Raw genomic sequence first — 20,966 nt, forward strand, 5'->3', positions numbered from 1 at the left:
GAGCTACTTCCCTACATAGATGATAGAGGTACTTTCCTATATAGATGATAGAGATAGATAATGATTATTATTGCGTGACAGTACGACACCCCAAATATGCCCCTTCTTTTCAGAGTGTACCGAGCGTCATCCCATGGCAAGAGTGATGTTTTTGGTATTGTGGAAGAGCAAAATTGTTTTTTTCTCCTCAGTGTCCTTTTTAGTGCTGCAACAGGTCAAAGTAGTGAGACAGGAACGGGCCAGTTTGTGAGAAGTGGGCTGTATTTGTGCATTGGACGCTGGGCTCGGAGACGATTGGCGGCAGGAGGTGGTGTGGCGAGGGTGGTCGAGGGAGGGCATGAATGTGAGAGAGAGGGCCTAGAGCACGCTGCAGGAGCTCTTCTCCCGGAATGGGTTTGCCTTCTGTGAGTGGAAGCCCACAAGCAGGTAGTCGTCGCTCTCGTGGTCCTGGATGTATTTCTGCAGCAAGAAGGGAAGGAGAAAAACCAAACTTGAGAAACGGTACCATCAAGTAACGATGTGCAACTACAAGGTGCAGTGGATTTTAGCACCTAAGCATTAGCAGCATGTTTTGACCTTCAACGATTCCAGTGCCTCTTAAGACATGTCGCCACATTTTTAGAAATTTTTTATACCTTTGGCTCTTGAGTAGATTGCATTGCGTTAGCTTTCAGAAGGGCTGTTTTAAAACACCCTTCAAGAGTATCATGTAAAAAAAAAATTGAAACTAATTAAGATTCAATTACCAATTTTAACCAAAATACAGTGATACGATCACAGCTCATACCAATTTCTGGGTGATATGAATTTTTCGATGGTCCCGGCCAAGGCCCATTGGCCTGCAATGTAATGGAGTACGGTTGTTGCGAACCGATTTTTACCCAGCGACGTTTGACGTGAACGTACGCTACCGCCCAGGTACGATGAGGTGCTGTCCGCGCTGTGGACAGCACCTCATCAAGGTGGACGAAGACCGAAAGAAGGCGAGGACGGTCTTGGCGAAGGAGTCAGGCCTCACAACGTCAACGTGCGCGACCGTTGAGGTCACACTTGTGCTGCCACGGCCGTAAATCTCGCAAAAAATATCCGCAACACCTCCGCGATAAGAAAATCATAACACAGGACCGTGGTTCTGTAATTCTGTGTCCTTGATCCTGATCGCGTCAAAGCGCTTCTTCTATTACTTTCGCTGCAGTGCTCCGCTGTCATGCAAGAAAGCATACTAAAATTTGGAAGGGGCTACTGTTGTCGCGGGCCACAACGCACCTGGTTCATTAATTAAACACGCGCGTACGGGCCGTATATTTACGAGTGCTGGTATGATTGCCGACATCTAAAAACTGAACTGACAAACATTCAGGGTTCTTCCTGACGTTGATGCGGCCCTGAAAAGCAATAAATGAAAATGTATGCCAGCTTTCTTTTGTCGTATGCTAATTTTCTATGCTTTCTGGTGATACGAATTTCGGATGATACGAATATTTTTGGTGGTCCCGTGAGATTCGTATCACCGAGGTTTCACTGTATGCCCATTGCACCAGCAGTCATAACTACTGATAATACTGCATGATAAGACAATGGCTTGCACTATAGATGCGTATATAGGCTGTGCAATAAACTAGAATCTTTGTGCTTACACCCCAAAGCATCTTACACCCCCAAAACTTAATTCCAGGTGTCTGCACTTCAAATGCAATCCCATAACTTCAAACTTTATTCATGATTTTCAATTATCCTAGTTCATTGCAGAGCTTAATGTCTCAGAAAGAAGCACGGGGGAAGTTTTATTGAAAATTATTCATTTGTTCGGAAGTTGCGAGCTATTGTGCTATGAAAAATACCTGAAAATGAAATTCCAAGAAAAACAAGAATGAAGTTTTTTGAACATGATATTTTCAGTTTGAAGGCACCTAAGGAAAAGACCATAACTTTTTAACGAAACCAGATAGAGGCGTAATATTTTCTGCGCCACAATTTTGAATGTCATTACAATCTTAAAATATCAAGGATAAAAATTAACATCTTTAAAAAAAATGACATTTTAAAGCGTGGCAATATAACCTAAATAAAAATACACAAATAAGCAACAAAACACGCACAAAAATCTCATAGGAAAATGAAGTTCTTCACAGCAATGGAATTATGTCTTTAGGCAATAAGCAACATCCAAATTGCACTTCCCCGCAATGGCACTGCCAGAGCAACAGAAGCCGATCTCTCTCCGTCGGATTATTTAGCTTGCACATTTGCACATGTAGCGCTTCACTGTGTTTCATGCTTTGACTCGAAGGACTGACCCTCTCTCATATTCGACTTGTGCACAATAATGGCACTGGCATAGTCTACACCAATACACAATGGTAGCTGATCTTACCTCCAACAATCCACATTTCATTCCCACCTGAAATTAGATCCTGTTTCTACGCAGAGTCCTGATTTGAATCCATTAATCCTAATGGTGAATTCCATTGGCAGATTCAGAGCACTTCCAGTAGCAGTTTTCCTGCTCCATTCGGAGCAAGTCTGTTCCACTGACGGACTGAGAGTGCTCCCAGTATGTTTCATTGGCAGATCTGGAGCAGCTCCGCCGCCAGATTCACTCCATGAAGCTCCCTCTACTGTGCGAAAAGCGGCGGATTCGACCGGAAGTTGCAAGCTCCCCGCGCGTGCGCATAGCATGGCGTACCATGTGCACGATGCAATGCGGACTGGCCGTGCCCATTCTTTCCGCTTGTGCCCGTGAAGACGAAAACGGTGTGAAACGCGAGGAATGCTGGGCGCTTGCGAAGCAGATGTGCGCTAGCGCCCCCTACCATTTGCTCTGGCGAGGGCGCTTGTGTTCCATTGGCAGACTTCCTTGGGTTGCTCTCCGCCGGAGTGGAGTGCTGCGGCGCAGAGTTCGTCGGCCACTCCAAATCCGCCAATGGAATTCACCATAAGTTTCTTGCAGTGCTTTATGACTTCTAGCGGACATTTTTTTTTTTTCGCCGGCTACAGGTGAGACGCACCTTGAGGTCTTCAACGGCCGCAGACACCTCCATGCGCTTGAGGCCAGCCTCTCTGCGCAACTGCTCCACAATCTTTCGCTGCTGCTGCAGGTTGGACATCTGCAACACGCACAAGCGTCACACAGGCTGTCAATCAGATCTCACTCGCTTTACGCATCACACCAGCTTAGTCACGATAGAAACTAAAAGTGCACAGGACGAGGACAGAGAAGAGACACACGAGCACTGGCTTACAACAGTTTAGTTTCACAGCCTTTAGTTTCTGCCATGTCTTACCAACATGCCCAACCAGTCAACTTAGTGAATTAGGTTAGCAACATGGGAGAGTTGGTCACAGTTAATGGTGTGGATGATGCACTGCGAGGCAACGAAATGTGGGAAGGCTCCCGGCAACCTTTGGCTCTTTGGTGCACATTAGAATGCCTTGATGCACAAGATTGTTCACTTATCCACTGTCATAGATGCGCCAGTTCTGTTCATAAATCCCTCCGCTCATACAACACATCAAACTTGCCCACTCAATATTGTCCCATTGAAGTCACATGTTGCTTGTTTCGAGCTCACCCTAAGAATTTTGGAAATGTTGGGCAATTATTTATTTTGTAGTGGGATGCGTACATTAAAAAGTGCACTTTTTGCTTGTAGTAAAAAAAAAGAAAGAACGAAAGATGGTAGGCGGCAGTAACCCTTTCACGAGCTTAGCATTTCTGGGAACATATACGCGCCACTAAACGAGCATTGCAGACGGCACAGTCATTCGATTCTGCCGAAAGCAAAGCAATGTGGCCCACTTTGACAACAGGAATGGCAATCATATGGACGAACTATGTTCATGGAATGCACAACAGGCTTAGTTGAAGCTGTAGCGAACTTAAGGTAGGAGAATAATGGTACCCTTTTAAATATGTGGACGAGGGAGGGCAGACAAGAGTTTCAAAGAGAGAGTGAACTGAAGACGTGACTGGCACCGTGAGGGAGGAAAACTAAAGAATGAGGGTGTTTTGCCCACGTCTTGTGGTTGTTAGGTGCAACTGTGGTAGAAATGTGACATCCCCTTCAGCCTCTGCTCATGTTCATGTATGTGACCTTTTGCCACTCCTATATGGTGGCAGCAAAGAAGAAGCCACAGACATTGAGCTTCGTTTACACTGAGCTGTGTGCTTATCCAAAACAGTCCTGTTTGCCTTTACAGAGCAGTATTGTCACTATAGGCAACCACTTTGCCAAGGGCTGATCATGTTTGACATGACGTTGGCCATGCCATGTTCTGTCAACAATGGTCGAAAGATTAATTTTGGCAATCTCTTAATGCTTGCAGTGCACAATTTACCTGTGCCAAATGCTTTTCTGCAGGCCATTGTGTTCTTTCTTGAATGAACTGAGCATGACTGATTGCACGAGAAGTAGATACTTAATCATTTTTAATTATAATAATGACTCCATAGAAAACGCATCATCCTACTACTTGGGCTGTTTTCGAATCTTCCACACCTCCGGAACGGAAACACGTAAATTTCAACGTTTACTGTCAGCCAATCATGTTCTTGACTTTGCGGGGTAAGTTGTCGCGTAGCCTGTGGTGCCTACAGGGTTTGCAGTGAAATCGCCGAGCGTGGGATACAACCGAGCATTTCCGTACAGCGGTCAAACGTGCTTGAAATTGCCGCGCAGCGGCAATCGATTAGCATTGACTCGAGCGCACTCGAAAGTGCTCGTGCGAAGGGGGGCCTTAAATGCGTGTTTAAAAATTAAGAACATTTTGTTAAGTTGGTGTTTAGGCGTTAAATAAAATCGAGAATCAATGCACCACGCACTAACCGAGCCTCCGAAAACATGGGTGCGGCACGCTGTATTGGACGGGTTTAGGTTTCAGCGCATTCCGCGCGCCGAATGTTCGTTTCCTGCGTCACCGACTCCCATGGCGATGGCTCACGTAAGCCGGAAAACAAAACATCAGCTTTACAAGTGAAGCGTCGCTGACATCTCTCGTCACGATCGCATGACAGGCAGTGCGCGACATGGGAAAGTGTCACCACGACGAAACCAAATTGAAATTGAACACGATGGAAGTTCGCTCCAAAGTGTTTGCCCTTCCGCATCGGCTGGGCCTCTAATCCAGAGTAATCGACGGTAAAACGAGAAGCAGGAAAAGACTGAAAACATGAACGCCCGTGTCCGGAGTAGCTGGGCGCGTCTACTACGCGCAGGTTGTTAGAACGCGAGAGCGCTTGCTTCTACCAACACCAAACGCACGCTAGGATTCTATGAAAAGCCCGAGTCTGCGTAAACTTTGTTAAGAAGGCGAGGTGGGTCGCGAAAATTAACGAGAAGCGTACTTACCTTTCATACAGGGAGATTCCAACGCCCTGCCTTGGGGACTTTACGACTTGTTGCGCTTCCTTCTTGGTAAAGATGGCGTACCGGAAACAGGATGCCGACTGTAAACAACACCGAAATAAAACTTCTCCGTCACTGTTTGCTAAATATGGCGCCTTGTTCCAAGTTGTCAACTACATTCGAAACGTATTTGCTAAGAAGTGTTCTACTCAACGCCGTTCCTAAGCGTGTTCTTCTTTCTCTGACGTCATTAGCGATGCCGAGACCCTTCATCCAATCGGGGTGTCGAATCGGGAAGAAACGAAACCCGCGAAAATTTGATTGTGCCACGATTGCATGCTTTTTTGGTAGATTCGACTGGTCGCTTTGGAGAGCTCTAGAGCGAGTCGGTAGCATGTTTTACATTTATAGAGGGTATATCAACCGCTCAATACACATTTTCCGGACTTCCACGCTGCGAGTAAGTTAAAAGACATTGCCGTCTCAGCGCGGACGTGATCCAAGAGGTTGCGCGGCTGGGCACACGCTTTCTCTTTAACTTACGTTTTTAGCGTCAACAAGACGAGGACAAAATGAAATCACACCAAAGATATGAGCAGCGCTGCCACATCAATGAATGTCACATTCAGTTGGCTTTGACTCTGGCTGGAACACGCTGTAAGAATTTTTCTTAGACCGTGTGCTGGAAGCGCGGTTCCCCTCTAGATGTTATGGCATGTGGGCTTCTCTTCGTAATTTCGACTGTTGTCGCAGTGACGCTAGCCACTACCTGGTCCGCGTTTTTCAAATTCTCAAAATCCAGACCCACGTGCCAGGCCTTATCCTATTCCTCATAATCACAATGCTTGAGTGGCGTTATCCGCAACTTTTTTGAGGGGGGCACATCCTAGCAGTGGGGGCTAGACATCCCATGGTAGGCACAAAGAGACTAACTCAGAGGGTAAGCGGGTTGGCAAGGGGCACGTGGTCGGTATTGGCACGTGGTCGGCTTGGAAGACAAGCTCGAAATCAGTTGATGCATTAGCTTAAAGGAATGTCATGTTAAAGATGTATATCTTTATAATCTGTAGATATGCACCCACTCCGGGGGATCGACCAAGCATTGGGAAGTCCAAGATTAATCTAGGTAAAACCAAACTAACCGGCAGCATCATCGTCGTCGGCGGTCGGTGCGCGAATCGGTTACGCCACGAGGTGTGGCGCAGTCTGCCGGTCGAGCGGTGGCCGACAGCTCGGCCCACGGAGAGGCCGATGGCCATCGGCAGCAGCTGTCCCACGGACCACAGGAGATAACTGCTACTAGCCCCACACACTGACCACTTCGACGACCACACGGCTGAACGTGAGTTCTACGGGGCGCGGCCATTGTAGTAGAGTAGCACAGCTGCCAGATATCGCCGGTCAGAGCAGCTGCAACCACTGCAGTGCTTATTTGGACCGGTTGGTACATGTTCATAAGAAAACGAGGAGCAGCGCGGAGCACAGGACAACAACAGGACAGAGAGAGGACAAGAGTCAGCGCTTGATCCGTGTCTGTCCTCCCGTCCTGTGGTTCGCGCCGTTTCTCGTTTTCTATGAGCAGCAACCACGCAACGCGACGCGGTGTACCTCGCGCGCGAGCCTACCATTTGAATATAACGTCATATTATGTATAGTCACGGCGGAGAAGAGACGCGTAGGACCAAGACGCGGGCAATGGAGTGTCACGACTTCCACGATGCACCCACGTGTCTTTGACGCGTCGTCCCGCGGCGGGTCGGTGTATCCCTCGCGATCCTTCACTGGCTGATTACCGTTCCGAGGAATAGACGTGTGGGTTTGCGACGGGCACAGGAGTTGGACTCCATGTAGCGTCTTTGACCCGTCTCACCCATGCCGCTTCATCGTATAGACGATTTTCCGCAGCTGGTTTGTTTTATCAAAACTAGATGACGCTACCGCACCGTGGCCTTTGACAGCGCTGATATGTCTCCATCCGCGTCACGTCGTCTGCTCGGCGCTCCCATAGCGTCTGCGCGCACGCGAGTAAAAGCGAGCAGACGGCAGCGCAGGAAAAGTAAACATGGCGGCACCTGTGGATGCAGTTTCCTTCCGCCTCGAATTTATCGCGCCGTCGTACTGCACTGTGTGGCCCGTAAGTTCAAAACCTACGCATTTATTTGCTTTATATTCACGTCCTGAAGCTTCGAGAGCGATGTACTCGTCGGTATTTTGCAGTGTTTCCAAGATTCATTCGTATTCTCGGAGATAAGGCTTAGCGGGCACGGCTAAATAAACACAGCTGATCGCAATAATAAAGACAAAGCAAACCTGATGCTTTTTCCCCGTTTCGTGCAAGCTATCAATAGTTTGTTGAAATATTTGTGATCGCTAGGAAATATATACACGACGAAAAGAGCTGCCGAACGTCCAAATTGCCTATGTACGTACTACGTGCGCGTCGATATCGCGAGACTTTTTGACGCACCATGTCGGCGCATGTCGTTTATGTGGTTATACAAGATTAGTGTTCACAGTGGCAGAGTTATTATCGTGCTGCAGGGCCCCATGGCCGTGCACGAGCCCCATCCGGGCCGCCAGTGCCGGTCGGTGTCGTTCGACGACGGCAAGCGGGCCATCATCGCCACCGACCTGGACCCGGAGGTGGACCCGATCAAGCTCAAGACCGTCGTGGGTCGCCCACCGACGCCTCGGCCCTCGCGCACCGACGTCGCCGTGACGCCACCCGACGAGCACGGGGAGAGCTCGCGGCCTCCCAGTGCCGCCTCGCAGACAAGCCTGTCGTCGTATGAGCCGCCATCGGCGCACAAGGTATGCCATCCTCTCAGTCAGGCCCGTAGCCAGGGGGGGGGGGATGTTCTGATGGAAGGGGGACGGTTTTACCGGAAATAAATGATAAAGATAGCTGTCTTACAAGGCCTTCAGCAAGTCCCCCCCCAGGACAGGACTAAGAACCTTAGTCCTGTCCTGTCCTTACTCCTGTACCTTAGTTCTGGTCTGTCCTTTGTCCTATTCTCTTCAATTGTCCTTACTAGTCATTCGTGCATTTCGCTTAGCGCAACTGCATTAGAGTACGTATCATCCCTTGTACAACTGGCAGCCCATATGACGTGGCTCTGAGAACGCGTATGGCTTTATTCTCATGAGTAGACCTGGGATGATGGTCTGGGCATGGTCGAATATTGCCATCTTGTGAGTGGCAGTGAGAGACGTCCTTCGGGTAACGTGCAGTGTCAACTTCAGTTTATTTGAAACTGAAATGGGCACCGCGAGGGCAAGCGAAGGATTCGCTTATACACCAGGTCGCGATACTGATTCAGTGGCGGATCCAGAGGTGGGGGCGGTAGGGGCGATCGCCCCCCCCCCCCCCCAAAGCATGTGTCAGTCCTCCCCCCCGCCTGCCTGCAGTGCCTGTCTCTCCTCCTCCCTACCCTACCCCCCCCCCGCTCAGATACCCCCCCCCCGCTCAGTGCCCCAAAGTTGGCACCTGGATCCGCCCCTGTACTGATTGGCTCCAATATTAGAGTTGCTACATATGCTCCCTGCGGTAGCACATGTAGTAGCTCTAGCTTCAATCGCCAGTATGACGGAGTGTCCAGAATAGTGTTCGTAGCCACGGTCGTAGGCTCGTATAGCGCGTTCCCGTTCTCCACTATAAAAAGCTTGACCGATGATGGACCCGCCTGTCCACAGACATATGGAAGTTATTACATGCAAGCAAGCAAGCGCCGGTGACAACCTTAGCAAGCACTCACTTAGCAAGCAAGAGCATAGGCGTGTGCAAGGTTCCTCATTGGAGGGGGTGGGCTTCATCAAAGCGCCCCCCCCCCCCGCCCCCGGTCGAGTTTAATGGACAACATGCTTCACAATGTATGAAAAAAACTGAACTGATGTGGTGCTCCTCACAATGGCCTGTCCTTCCTGAAGATGGGAAGTAAGCAGTTCTTGAAATGCAACATTATGGGCCCTCGGCTGCTATTGTCGTCAAAAACCTGCGTGGCCATAACTTAGTAAACGTATGGGGCAGACTTTGCACCCCCTACCTAGGTGATTAGGGGAAGGGGGCGCCCCCCCCGCTCCCCCCCCCCATCCCCCCTCGTGCGCACGCCTATGACGAGAGTATTGTTTCGAACTCGCCGAAACTTGTCTGATGCCGATCGAACGTTGCGACGCAGGACGGGCCGGCCCTGAACCCGGAACTTCTGATGATGCGCCTGACGCTGGAGTGCGCCGGCGAGGCGGCCAAGGAGATGGCGGCCGACGAGTCGGCCCTGCGGCGCGAAGGCGGCGAAGGCATGGCCGAGGACGCCCGGGCCGCCGCCAAGCTGATGGCCGCCGACGACCTGACCAGCGAGGGGGGCGGCAGCTGCCTCACCGAGTAGCACCGTTGTTGACGACGTGAAGAGAGGTCGTCACCGAAGCAGGCCTCCTTCGCACGTCTTCGGGGGATGACGTCACGAGTGTCTCGCGGCTGGTCGAGAGCTACGGGTCACGTCGTCCGTATCCAACCTTGACCACCTTTTGCCAAAATACAATTCTTCTTCTTTACGCTGACACCCGCGTCGTTGTTGAAGGTGTCCGCCATGGTGGACGCCAAGGTGTTCCCCTCCCCCCCCCCCCTGATGAGGACCTATGCGCACCCCTATGTATATATACCTAGACTTGAAATACATTCAGACGATAATGCTCAGGAGCTTATGCAGGAGAAGCAAAATGTCGGTTCTTGTCCGATATATGCCGTTCTTTTCCGCTTGCCCCGCGTCTCCGTACGTGCAGGTTTTACAGCCAAACGGTCCAACCAGACCGCATTCGAGTATACGGCAGTAGATGCACACAAAGTAATAAAATTAAATATTTTTTGCTGAACATGCTTAGTGCACAGCGCGCTTTCTTTACATCGAAGTGACCTGAATAAAATAGCGAAATATTTGACAGAGTCCAATCAGCTGTAAAGAAATTAAAGAAATACTGGTACTCCCGATGTGTCTATGTAGACCTTTTCAGCGGAGAGGGGGAGCACCTCCTTTCTGGATTGTGCCACGGGAAAACAAAGGCTAACATCACTGCCTTGGCAGAGGGCGGGGCTCGCGCATATTTACCACCGCCCAGAGGGGATTATGGATTATGAAAAAAGAAAATGAAACGATGACGAGCGTCTCGCTAGAAGATAATCCCCCCCCCCCCCCCCCCAAGGTGATGCCCCCCTCGTACGCACACGCCTATGAAGAAGAGTAACCTTTTTGGGGGTGTGTATACGGAGTTTTCTAGAAAGGAAAGGCAGGGTGACAATTCTTGTTTGGGGACAATATGTACTCCATATGAAAGGGTGTATTCTTGGGGCGTCTTTCTGACACGCAACTTTCCAACTCTGCTAAAAGACTATAAACTCTTATGCGTTGCTTATGCTCCAAACCAAAAAGGCTTATTTGGGGTTCCACAAGGTAATATGTTGGGCGAGTTGGTTTCTAGCTTCCATATTTCACAGCGCAAGACGTCACCTGGAGTTCGTCACCTGGGGTTTGTTTCTTCTGCGCGACCGTTCGTGATCTCGATCATGAAGTACCGGGCGCGCGGCGAAATGCGGGGAAATGGACGTGAGATAGATCACGATTAAAAGGGTGGGACAGCGAGACCCCCGAACTCTTTGTTTTGAATTAAGGTGTACCTGTCTCAAAGGGATTAAACCTATTTCATATGCATACAAAGTTCCCCCTAAGCCACGAACGGCCTGCGTGTGCTTTCAGCATGAGCTTCTTGATGTGAAAGCGGCGAGTGCAGAGTTTTGAAGAATATAAAATAACGTTGGCAAGCCCGAACGGTGCTCCGAAGAACGCTACCACCTCTACCAATTTTGCACTGTAAGAAAAAATCGAGTATTTGGGGAGTATTTCTGCCAAACAACAATAAGCGTCATCCACCTCGCCTGCTTTCCTCGCGTTGTCACCACGGTCCCGGCACTTCCCAGTCACGAACGGCGCGCGCGTTACTGCAGCGTGACATAGCATTCTTGATAGGAAAGTGTCCAGAGCCGGGTTTTCAAGAAAGGAAACGCGAGCAAGCCGGATGACGATTGTTGCTTGTGTAGCAGAAATACTCCCGATGTACTCGATTTTTTCTTATAGAGTGTAGAGTGTGGCAGAAAGACGCCCGAAAGAGCGTAACGCGTGCACCCGTGGAAAGTCATCGTTAATCTTACCTTATCCGCACATTTAAATCAAACGCAACACGTTTCTTCCGCTATTCTTTCTCTGGCTTCATCATCTACTGCATTAATGATTGTTACGGTCGTACAACATGAATATTCTTTCATCACGATTACTCTCCGGAACGGCTACGGCCGCATCGCCATCGCAAGACGCGAAACGTGGTGTTTGTTTACAAGAGCGCGTTCAAGAGGTTTTGATTTCTCTCTGAATGTTTCCGAGGCTGGAAATCGCGTTAAATCCCTGCGCTGATACGACTCGGAGTCGTCGTTACCGCTGGTGTTCGTTCCGCACGATAATTCCAGAGCTTCGGTGTCGGCGACAGCGTTTAGTCGATGGGCCGAACGGCAAGCGAGCCCGAGCGCCTGCGACGCGGCGTTGAGCAGGTTCTGAAGGCAACCGCCTACTCCGACGAGCATGTAAAAGAGCTGCTCAAGAAAGTGCCAAAGCGATGGCAGAGACACGGGGACCTGGTGATCCTTAGGCGAGACGCTTTCGACGATTGCCGTTGGGACCACGTCCGTAAGTGTACTGTAACGCATGCGACGTGGTTATAATGTACGGCTACTACTCATTGCTCTAACAAAGAGGACTTCATGTTTATTTGTTAACTTCACACTCGCAACGCCTCATGGCTTAATAGTGCGTGCGTGAGTTTACGTGTATATGAGAGAGATATGGGAATAAAACGCCTCTAAACCTACAGTGTGGCAGCAATCGCATGAATGGCATCGAAAGATATGCACAAACATAATAGCCAGGGACTAATGACTTCTTAACCAACATAAAAAGAGGCGAATATTGCCTGCAATTAATGTCAATTTTTGAATGATGACTGTCGCGATATAGTTGTGGAGTCTCGTGTCATTCCTTCCTTTAACGGACATTTAGTAAACATAAGCTCAAAGATGCAGCACGTCCGACAGGTTAATTGCTTCATTGTCTCGTACACGAAACTACGTTTACCCTCCGCACACCTGAAAAAAATCCTCGCGACACCGCGCTTGTTGATTCTTATTGTCTACCAGTCTGCTGCGATTCTAAGAGAACTACTTGTTTTATGCGATTGCATCAGCACCTCCACAGTATATGTGCATAGAGTCCATTTCTCCGGTTCGTTCAGATAAAACAAAGTATGTATTGTTTTCCCAAACACGTATACTCAAGCTTACCACCACATTTCAGTTCTTCACATTCACTTTTCATATACGAATCTCTGCATTATCCGGTGGCACTCTGAATGCACTACACACTCATTTTTAATTGGCGGTGATGAGGCAATTAAAAAGGATGAGGTATGAATCAGAGTGTCAATTTTCTCGTAAACCAGTAGCAACAAAATCATTACATGTTGGGTATAATGTGTCACGTGCACCTTGATTCACATTACACCAGACAATTTTAGCTCATTACTCCGGTTTTAACGATGATTATAATGAAAGCTGCTGTCCCGGGGGTGGACAGACAGTCTAGGCTGTTCTGGGTGGTAACAGTGGCATATTTGGTTGGCTTGCAGAGGAGCGACTGTGGGATGTGATCTGTGATGCCCTCCGTTGTAAGAGGCTGGCACTGGCGGGAAGAATTGCGGACGATGGGCACCGGACACCCCAGGTTGAGTTGGTGCGTGGACACGACGGATGGGTCACGCACGTCGACAACAAGATCAAGTATGGGCCACTGACCTGCACGTTTTCCCATTTCACTTCGAAGCTTACACAAACCAGATCCTGTGCATTCGTTGTCATCTTTTAAATGTCTGTTTCACACATGCTATGCAGAGTGAGTGAGTATGCATGTGTTTTTGATCCATCATTGTAAATAGTGCTAAACTTTACCAAGTACAGACAAAAAGAGGACCAGCCATTTTGACTGAAAGTTTATTGTGAGATGCGCATACATATATAGGTGCAAAGAAACAGAAAAAAACAAGACAAGCCCACCTTCCAAGCCAATCATTATTCATCCATTTGTATTTTTCGTGCTGCATACAACGATGGACCATTACCAAACTAGCCTGATCAAATTATCTGTTCTTGAGGTGGGTTGGGTTAGGTTGGGCTAGACTAGGCTAGGTCAGGTTTTCATGCCTAGTCCTTGCAGTAAAGTGCAATGCTCCTGTCTAGACATAACAGTATTATCATTCTGAGTATACGCAGACAATAGCCAGCTGAGAGCTCCTGCGGTACACAGATCGTACAGAATCTCATTTTGTGGGCTTAGAGACAAATGTGAATTTCTTGTTTCGCCCCGATGCAGGTACACCTTTGACGTAACCAAGTGCATGTTCAGTGCGGGAAATGTCACGGAAAAACTCCGGGTCTCCAGCATGGACTGCCGAGGCGAGATCGTCGTGGACCTTTTTGCAGGTCTGTTGTTTATAGTCTACAAGACTAGATACACTGCAGAAGCGTAGCCAGAAATTTTTTTCAGGGGGGGGTTCAACCATCCTTTCTTTATGTTCGTGCGTGCATTTGTATGTGTGTGTATATATATATACACATGCAAAATTGAAAAATTTCGGGGGGGGGGGGTTCAACCCCCCCTGGATACGCCCCTGATACACTGTCATCTCAGTGTAGTGATGTAGTCATGCTGAAGTCTAGCCATGACACTGTAACAATCGTTTCGGTAACTAGTTCTCGATTAGCATTCTTGCCACATTTACACGTGCAGGAGTGTTTTTTAGCATCAGTGAAGGCTGTGCTACTCAATGAAGCTGGTGAATTTTTGCCTTGAGAAAAAATGTAAAATAAGGCTCTATTCATCAGTGACATTTACATCCCTGTAACACTGCAAATCTAATGAAAAAAAATCCGTAAACAGGGGGTGGGGCTCGAGCACCCACCCCCTGTTTACGGATTTTTTCATCGCAAGCTTCCATCTTCCACTTCCTGCCGTTTTTTTGCAAATCTAATGCCATTTACACTGAATGCCATTAATACATTGGCTGTATTCTTTTCTCTCTTGGAACCACAGGCATTGGTTACTTCACCCTACCGTACCTTCTGCACACTGGAGCAGCGCACGTGCACGCCTGCGAATGGAACCCCGATGCCCTCGAGGCGCTGCGCAGGAACCTGCAACTGAATGGAGTGCAGGACCGGTGCACTGTCCATGCCGGTGATTGCCGAGAGGTGAGACGGCACCAACTACGTGCGGTGAAAGTCAAGAGTTAATTATGTAGAGTACAGTTACGTTGATTTGACATAGGGGATTAAATGTTGCGCCTTATTTCATCCTGCCCAACTGTTGTGGCCAGTACCCTTCGTTTCCATGGGCTCAAACTTTTGTTATTTGGACCCTAAAGTTAGCCTTTGCGAATATTTTCAGCCTGACTGGTAAGCATGCATGTGCTTTACGCCAATGGTGACACCCAATGGCAACAGCCTCTGTCTTCGCAGTGCCTAGTGCATGGTGAATGCACCGAATATGCATCATACTTCGTAACGTGAAGTGCAATAGACGGGACAGAAAATTGATATAGACGGGGCAAGCGCTACTAACAAGAGTGAAGATTTATTGGAAAGCATCGTCGCAGCTGGACAATATGTGCATGAGCACAGGACCCTAGCTCACCAGCAAACAAAAAACACAGGCGGGTGTGAAAATCCCATCTCACTTTTCTCTCTTGCCTATTGCGATTCACTTTACCAAGTTTGCATCATCAACTGGCCCAAACTTCTATTCTTCTAAAATACACATCATCTCCGGTACAAAGCACCTATTTTTGGTCCCCTTTAAGCTGTATTCACACAATGAACCAAATCGTGATTTGAGCCGGTGGATTGCGTACTACATCACCATACGTCACCTTTTCCCGTGGTCCCCCTTCGGTCTGCGCGGAGCCATTCGCGAAACAACGGAGGCCCAAATCACAGTTGGCATCCTCGGGGGAGAAATGCCAAAATCCTCCCTTGTAGTGTGAATTCTCCCCTCTCGTGTGTGAACGCTGGCTGCGGAGCGATTCAAATCACGTCACACGTCATGTGAGTGATTCGCCTGCGATCGCGTCCGTCGTGTGAATACAGCTTTAGGAAGATTTTCTAGTGAGAATGGGAGCCCACAGTGACTGAATACTACAGAAATTACCCAATAATAAGAGGCACAATTTCTTTCTCAAGAAAGCTGCTCAGAAAGTTGCCTAAGTGGTGCTCTCGCACATAAAGTGCACCTCCTGTGTTTGCAACAGCATAGACCAAGCCTAGCCGGGGTGATTGCCACTGCCATCACGAGATTATGTAAGCACAAGTTCACACAGTGTGTGACAAAATGTTACTTTCAGCCTGATTGTGAGCACTCATTTAAAAGATGAGTCCTTTACATGCCAAGTTTGCTGCAAACAAGTTATGTGATAGGAAGCTGTTTGTCATCAGCATATAATGAATATATGCGTATTGCCAGTGTCACTTTAAATGCCAGCAGCGGATTCGGAGCAGACGAGTGACTCCGCGAGCAAGCACGCGTCTCTGGCGTAGAGCGATGTCTCCTGATCTGCTATTGGAACACGACCCCCAACGCTGAAGCACAGTGAGAGTGAAAGTTCTAACCACCAAATGCAAGCTGAATGTCCTGTCGAATGCCCACTCTTAAAGGGCTCCTAAAACACCGCCGATATTTTTTTAACAGTTCAAGTAAATGCGCACGTCGAGTTCAGAGTGCCGTCACAATCAACAGCACCAAACGCGGCAGCGCTATGCACTGCGGCACACCAGAAAATAAAAAAAACAATGCCTGTGCTCCTCTCCGGGCCTTTCAGCACCCCCAGCGTTGGTCGTGACGTCACCAGGAGACTCTGGTCATGTCAGCAGCATAAAGAGCCTGTTTGTCTGTCTGCAGGTACTTGTGTTCCCTGCTTATCCTCCTTGCACGGCGAGGCATGTGAGGAAGGATAAGCAGGGAGTGCAGAGTGTTTCTCTCACATGGCGAGGAGGAACACTTGGCCAGGAGGAGAGACGAGCCAATGAACAGAGTGTAGCGAAGGAAAGAGCAAACCGAGTGAGGGCCGCATTTCCATCACGAAACACATGTAACTCCGTTATTACGGCACCATTTTGAAAAATTCTCGCATCCATGTGTTCGTCGTAGACTCATGCACAACTTAACACCACAACTAATTTTCAACCTCTGGGTTGTTTAGGGGCCCTTTAAGTTGCCTCGAACAATTGCTTGTGGTAAGGATGAACGTTCTGTTGTAGAATGCATGCAAGATTGTGCCCCGGCATCTAGCGTTCTTACTTTCTACTATTTGACTTTGTTGCCCAATTTGTTATATTGAACCAATGTGCGTTGTACTGAACTTGAGCTACATTGAGAAGCAGCCACCTAAAAGCTGTGCTCTGTTCTTCTGCTACAGGTCTGTCCTGAAGGTGTGGCCGATCGAGTCAACCTAGGCCTCATCCCGTCGTCTGCCGTCGGCTGGCAGACGGGGTGTAAGGCGCTCAACCCTCAGCGCGAGAGCTGCTGGATGCACGTTCATGAAAACGTGGAATCGAAGCCCGACGCGAAAGGGTTGGGATCAGAACAGTTGGAAGAGCGCGTCCATCAAGTGTGCACCATCATGGCAGACCTGATGAAGCACTGTCATCCGAGCAACAGCTGGAATGTTACGTGTGTTCACGTAGAGCACGTCAAGTCATACGCACCCCGCGTTGAACACGTGGTGATGGACCTGCGGTTTGATAAGTCGGTGGAGACGTGAATGTGGTTAGGATGAATTGTGTTCCCAAGAATGGTGCTGCTTGAAAGGTCTGCGCGTACTTGCTTGCCCTTGGAGCATGATGCGTCGTAATTTGTACTACCTAAAAGGTTATACACCTGTCACGTGGGAAGGCTTAATGTCATTCGCATCGAATGACATTTATGTTTAGAATTGCTACATTGCAGACATCTTTCCACGTCGGGAAGATAACGAGGCATCGTAGTGCTAGAAATAGTTTGCCTCACTCAGCCTTATGTTGCGCACTTCTTGTAAATATTAAACTGTAAATAGTCCTCACGCTCCTGTTTCGTTCCACGTAATGATGTCACTTGTTTGCTGCCACATGGGCACATTTGATGCCGCTACATTTATTGAGGCGAAAGCCTTGTATGTCTGATGAGTCAAGAGACTTCGCGAGATTTAGCAAAACCTGACGATACTTCACGATGACGTCATGTTGTGATGTCATCGTGATGTCTCGATCACTGAAATTTGTGACGTCATCGTGACGTCATCACATGAAGTCATGATTATAATGATGTTATATGCTTTTCTCTGCTCTTCTTAACGTTAGCTAAACGGACTGGCAATTTCTCACATTTAATGTAGTAATGTGTGTACCATCCATGCATGGCACCACAAAACAGTTCCAAAAACATCAAAATTACTCAGTGTATGAATTAAAATTTCTATGCGAATGACGAGTCACAGGTGATGTCATTGCACACTAGTTGTGCAATGCAGCCTCCAGCATATTGGCTGTGGTCTATAATGGTTTGTTGAGAGGTCATTGTACTGGCTCTTCTCTGCATCTCGCAGCATATTATCACCATCATGCGACTAATGTGACAGTACGAGACGACGTGTGCTGGCCCATGCTGCACTTAACACTTCGCGAGAGAGCGAAGCATCTTCACGAGTCAAATAGTACGTAAATCGCTGAAGCCAAAACGACAATGAAAAAGCACTGAGGCCACTGGCCTTACCACATCTTTGTTTAATGAGCTGTTCTCGGATTGCTCTCAAAGCTTGCAGCTGGTTCTGGTAGCCGAGCTGTGCACTCTGATGGGAAAACTGGAAGGAAGTTTCAAATGATTCTAGTTCGAAAGCTTTTTGGCTAGCATGTGAGCATATTGCAGCATAAAGGACTCAAATAAACGCAGCATACACTCTGATGTGAACTTCTGAACGATCCTCAAGTTGTGCCGGCTAAGATGAGATGCTAGTCCTGTTTTTGCTTCTTGATTCATTCGATCATACAGGATTGTCGTAGTGGTAGCAGTAGTGTTCATGTCTTTCATGCGACTGTAAATACATTTCAGGGAAGTACTATACAGAAAGGGGTACGAAAATATAATACTAATATGGAATGCCTTGCCCCTTTTCTTTGCTCCTTCCGCTATGGTGCATTCATTCACCTATGGCCAGGCTAACTGGAGGTGATATATGCTTTCGTGCACTCCCTGCTGGTGTGCGGTACCCCACAGGTCATTGAACTATTAGCCTCAAGATCTTCGAGAGGTGCCCTCTCGTGCGTAACATCAGCTGGGCGACTTGGCTATTGCTCTGCACGCTCGCTCACTACATGACGGCAGCATGACGCTCTTGGCTGATCTGCCCTGCTTGAGTCATTTAAACATTAGTCTGCACATCTGTGGAACAGTTTGTAGAAGTGAGATTGCAAAGCAGTTAATTGACTTACATGCGCAGTATGACAAACACTGTTGGCCATCAACCAAAAGTTATTTGTGTATTTCACCAATTTCTTTTTTTCAAGAAAATGTGGCCTAGTGTGGACATCTGGCACAACTAAACTAACTGTTTGAAGATTCTTAGCACTGTCGTGAAGGATACAAATAGTGACTGACGGGGACACTGTTGCTTTTCGTCAATTGCATGAAGACACCTAGACTCTGTGCTGCCAATTCCATGTGAAGCCCAATCTCTGTGCTAGTCTGGGCACTCAGTTGTGGTGTACTCTTTAAGAGGCAGTGAATTAATTCATCTCAGCATGGTTTTGACATCGCTTCCTTGTGTTCTGCCAAGAACATAGAAAGTAAAACTACTTAAAGATTGGGCCCATTGATTAATGGTAGCATCAATGCTAATGGTAGTGAGATAGCCCTAATTGCAGCATTCCTCAAGAATGTTGCCTCCCATATGGGGATTTGTGGACCTACTCTGTTCTGGTAAAAATTCACACTTATGAATATGCGCAGGTGTCAGCTTTACAGCTTTGATAACTGCCGATAATTCAGCTCAATGCATAGCTGTTGCTGGGAGGGTCTGCGTATAGTAGTGATTGCCGCGTATTCCCCCGCCCTTCTTTTTCAAAACATCCTTCAACTTGGCAGTTCAGTGACCACAGAGACATGAGCTTGAAGGTGTTTTACCAGCCGGGTGTTAATCATATACTAGTGAACCAGAAAAAGCTGTTGGACTTACTGTAAAATTTGGCAGGCGTTGCTTCCCTTGACGATCTTTCGCACAGGTTTCCAGCAAACGGTGATCACTAAGACAGCAAATAGGTGTGTGTGACAGTTTCTTCCGAGGGCCTATAATTCACATATTAGGGTGGAGTTCAACAAACCAAGCAGATTTTGTGACAGAACATGCACACGTGGCTGAGTGAGCACATTCGTTATACTTTAAATGGGCAATACGATACCCACTAAATCAGTTTAGACTGATGAGATTAATTTTTAAAAACCATGATTTTGTTAACTTCCCCATAGAGGTTGATTAGCGGATGAGAAAATGATAACTGAAACAACAGTTTAAGAGGGTTTGTGTTCAAACAGTGCTAACTTGTCATTACAATGCCACAAAGTTTGAAGTTTGGCAATGACTTATTTGGGTCTTGGAGCAGTGAAAATTTCAGAAACGATTTAAAATAAGTTTTTGACTCCTTATGGTACAACTTAGTTTTATCTTTATTGACTTAAAATTTGGCTAGGCTATAGCAGATGGTGCTGAAATCCATGATGCCACAAAGTTGGTCACCTAGCAAGGAGAGGCAATTACTGTGACGTACAGATAAGCATGCAAAACTTAACGAAAAAAAAACAAACTTGGAACAGGTCACAGCACTAAGGCTCCACCTTGCCCAAAGTCTTTTTTTGTTTCCTCCGCTAGGTCTTTTTGTTCTAGTAAATATGTCATAGCAAATGCATTAGCACAACTAACCCAACTCTCTTTGTTAATAACTTTGATAGTGACAGGCAACTAGTTTGTGGTCGCATAATTTAAGTGTAAATTGGCTTATATTCGCTTACATGCCTGGTTAACCAAACCAAACCTGGTTAATTAAACAAACACCGCCTTTCAATTAGTGGCCTTTCATCTCTTCCTTCCTATCTGACTCCTTCAAAGAGCTCGTTTTGGACGTTTCAACATGATAGAAATAAAGCCTATTTGGTTTGTTTTTACTACACGAAAAGCGTACTCTGTCACTCAGTTGTCAGTTTATTTTCTAAAGTAGTAAATGGTAACTTACCGTTGTCTAAGTTCAGTGACGTGATGCTATTGATAAAGAGCATGACGTTTAGTGGCTAAACAGTAAAATGTAAGCCCAACCCTTATTTTGGGCAACTACCACTACATCCACAAGGGGCTTCAACCGATGTGGAACGGGGGGGGGGGACACACACACTCAACTCGGGAGTGTCCCACCAGAGACGAGGCACAGCTCTGTCAGTACACTTAGGAATAGACACACAT

General features: G+C 47.6%; 3 protein-coding genes across 3 annotated transcripts; 2 read left to right on the forward strand and 1 right to left on the reverse strand.

The window, feature by feature from the left end:
- Window positions 1-243: 243 nt before the first annotated feature.
- Window positions 244-5,588, reverse strand: LOC119405959 (guanine nucleotide-binding protein subunit gamma-1). The gene is made up of 3 exons (XM_037672785.2): window positions 5,349-5,588; window positions 3,009-3,107; window positions 244-459 (listed from the first exon to the last, which is right to left on the reverse strand). Exons 2-3 carry the CDS (start codon window positions 3,105-3,107, stop codon window positions 358-360), a joined length of 201 nt encoding a protein of 66 aa, XP_037528713.1. The 5' UTR covers window positions 5,349-5,588; the 3' UTR covers window positions 244-357.
- A 2,291-nt stretch (window positions 5,589-7,879) lies between these two features.
- LOC119404196 (uncharacterized) lies at window positions 7,880-9,946 on the forward strand. The gene is made up of 2 exons (XM_037670769.2): window positions 7,880-8,156; window positions 9,521-9,946. Exons 1-2 carry the CDS (start codon window positions 7,893-7,895, stop codon window positions 9,725-9,727), a joined length of 471 nt encoding a protein of 156 aa, XP_037526697.1. The 5' UTR covers window positions 7,880-7,892; the 3' UTR covers window positions 9,728-9,946.
- A 1,780-nt stretch (window positions 9,947-11,726) lies between these two features.
- LOC119405962 (tRNA wybutosine-synthesizing protein 2 homolog) lies at window positions 11,727-19,123 on the forward strand. Its single transcript, XM_037672788.2, has 5 exons — window positions 11,727-12,070; window positions 13,065-13,215; window positions 13,805-13,914; window positions 14,525-14,682; window positions 16,902-19,123. Exons 1-5 carry the CDS (start codon window positions 11,884-11,886, stop codon window positions 17,244-17,246), a joined length of 951 nt encoding a protein of 316 aa, XP_037528716.1. The 5' UTR covers window positions 11,727-11,883; the 3' UTR covers window positions 17,247-19,123.
- Window positions 19,124-20,966: the final 1,843 nt, after the last annotated feature.

The sequence above is a fragment of the Rhipicephalus sanguineus genome, chromosome 9, assembly GCF_013339695.2.
Source record: "Rhipicephalus sanguineus isolate Rsan-2018 chromosome 9, BIME_Rsan_1.4, whole genome shotgun sequence".
Classification (NCBI taxonomy): domain Eukaryota; kingdom Metazoa; phylum Arthropoda; class Arachnida; order Ixodida; family Ixodidae; genus Rhipicephalus; species Rhipicephalus sanguineus.

Coding starts and splice junctions, on each gene's coding strand:
- LOC119405959 (XM_037672785.2), bottom strand. CDS start 3,107: ATGTCCAACCTGCAGCAGCAGCGAAAGATTGTGGAGCAGTTGCGCAGA. Junction 460..3,008: donor CGGCCGTTGAAGACCTCAAG/GTGCGTCTCACC, acceptor TTCTTGCTGCAG/AAATACATCCAGGACCACGA.
- LOC119404196 (XM_037670769.2), top strand. CDS start 7,893: ATGGCCGTGCACGAGCCCCATCCGGGCCGCCAGTGCCGGTCGGTGTCG. Junction 8,157..9,520: donor AGCCGCCATCGGCGCACAAG/GTATGCCATCCT, acceptor GTTGCGACGCAG/GACGGGCCGGCCCTGAACCC.
- LOC119405962 (XM_037672788.2), top strand. CDS start 11,884: ATGGGCCGAACGGCAAGCGAGCCCGAGCGCCTGCGACGCGGCGTTGAG. Junction 12,071..13,064: donor TTGCCGTTGGGACCACGTCC/GTAAGTGTACTG, acceptor GTTGGCTTGCAG/AGGAGCGACTGTGGGATGTG. Junction 13,915..14,524: donor CGTCGTGGACCTTTTTGCAG/GTCTGTTGTTTA, acceptor TTGGAACCACAG/GCATTGGTTACTTCACCCTA.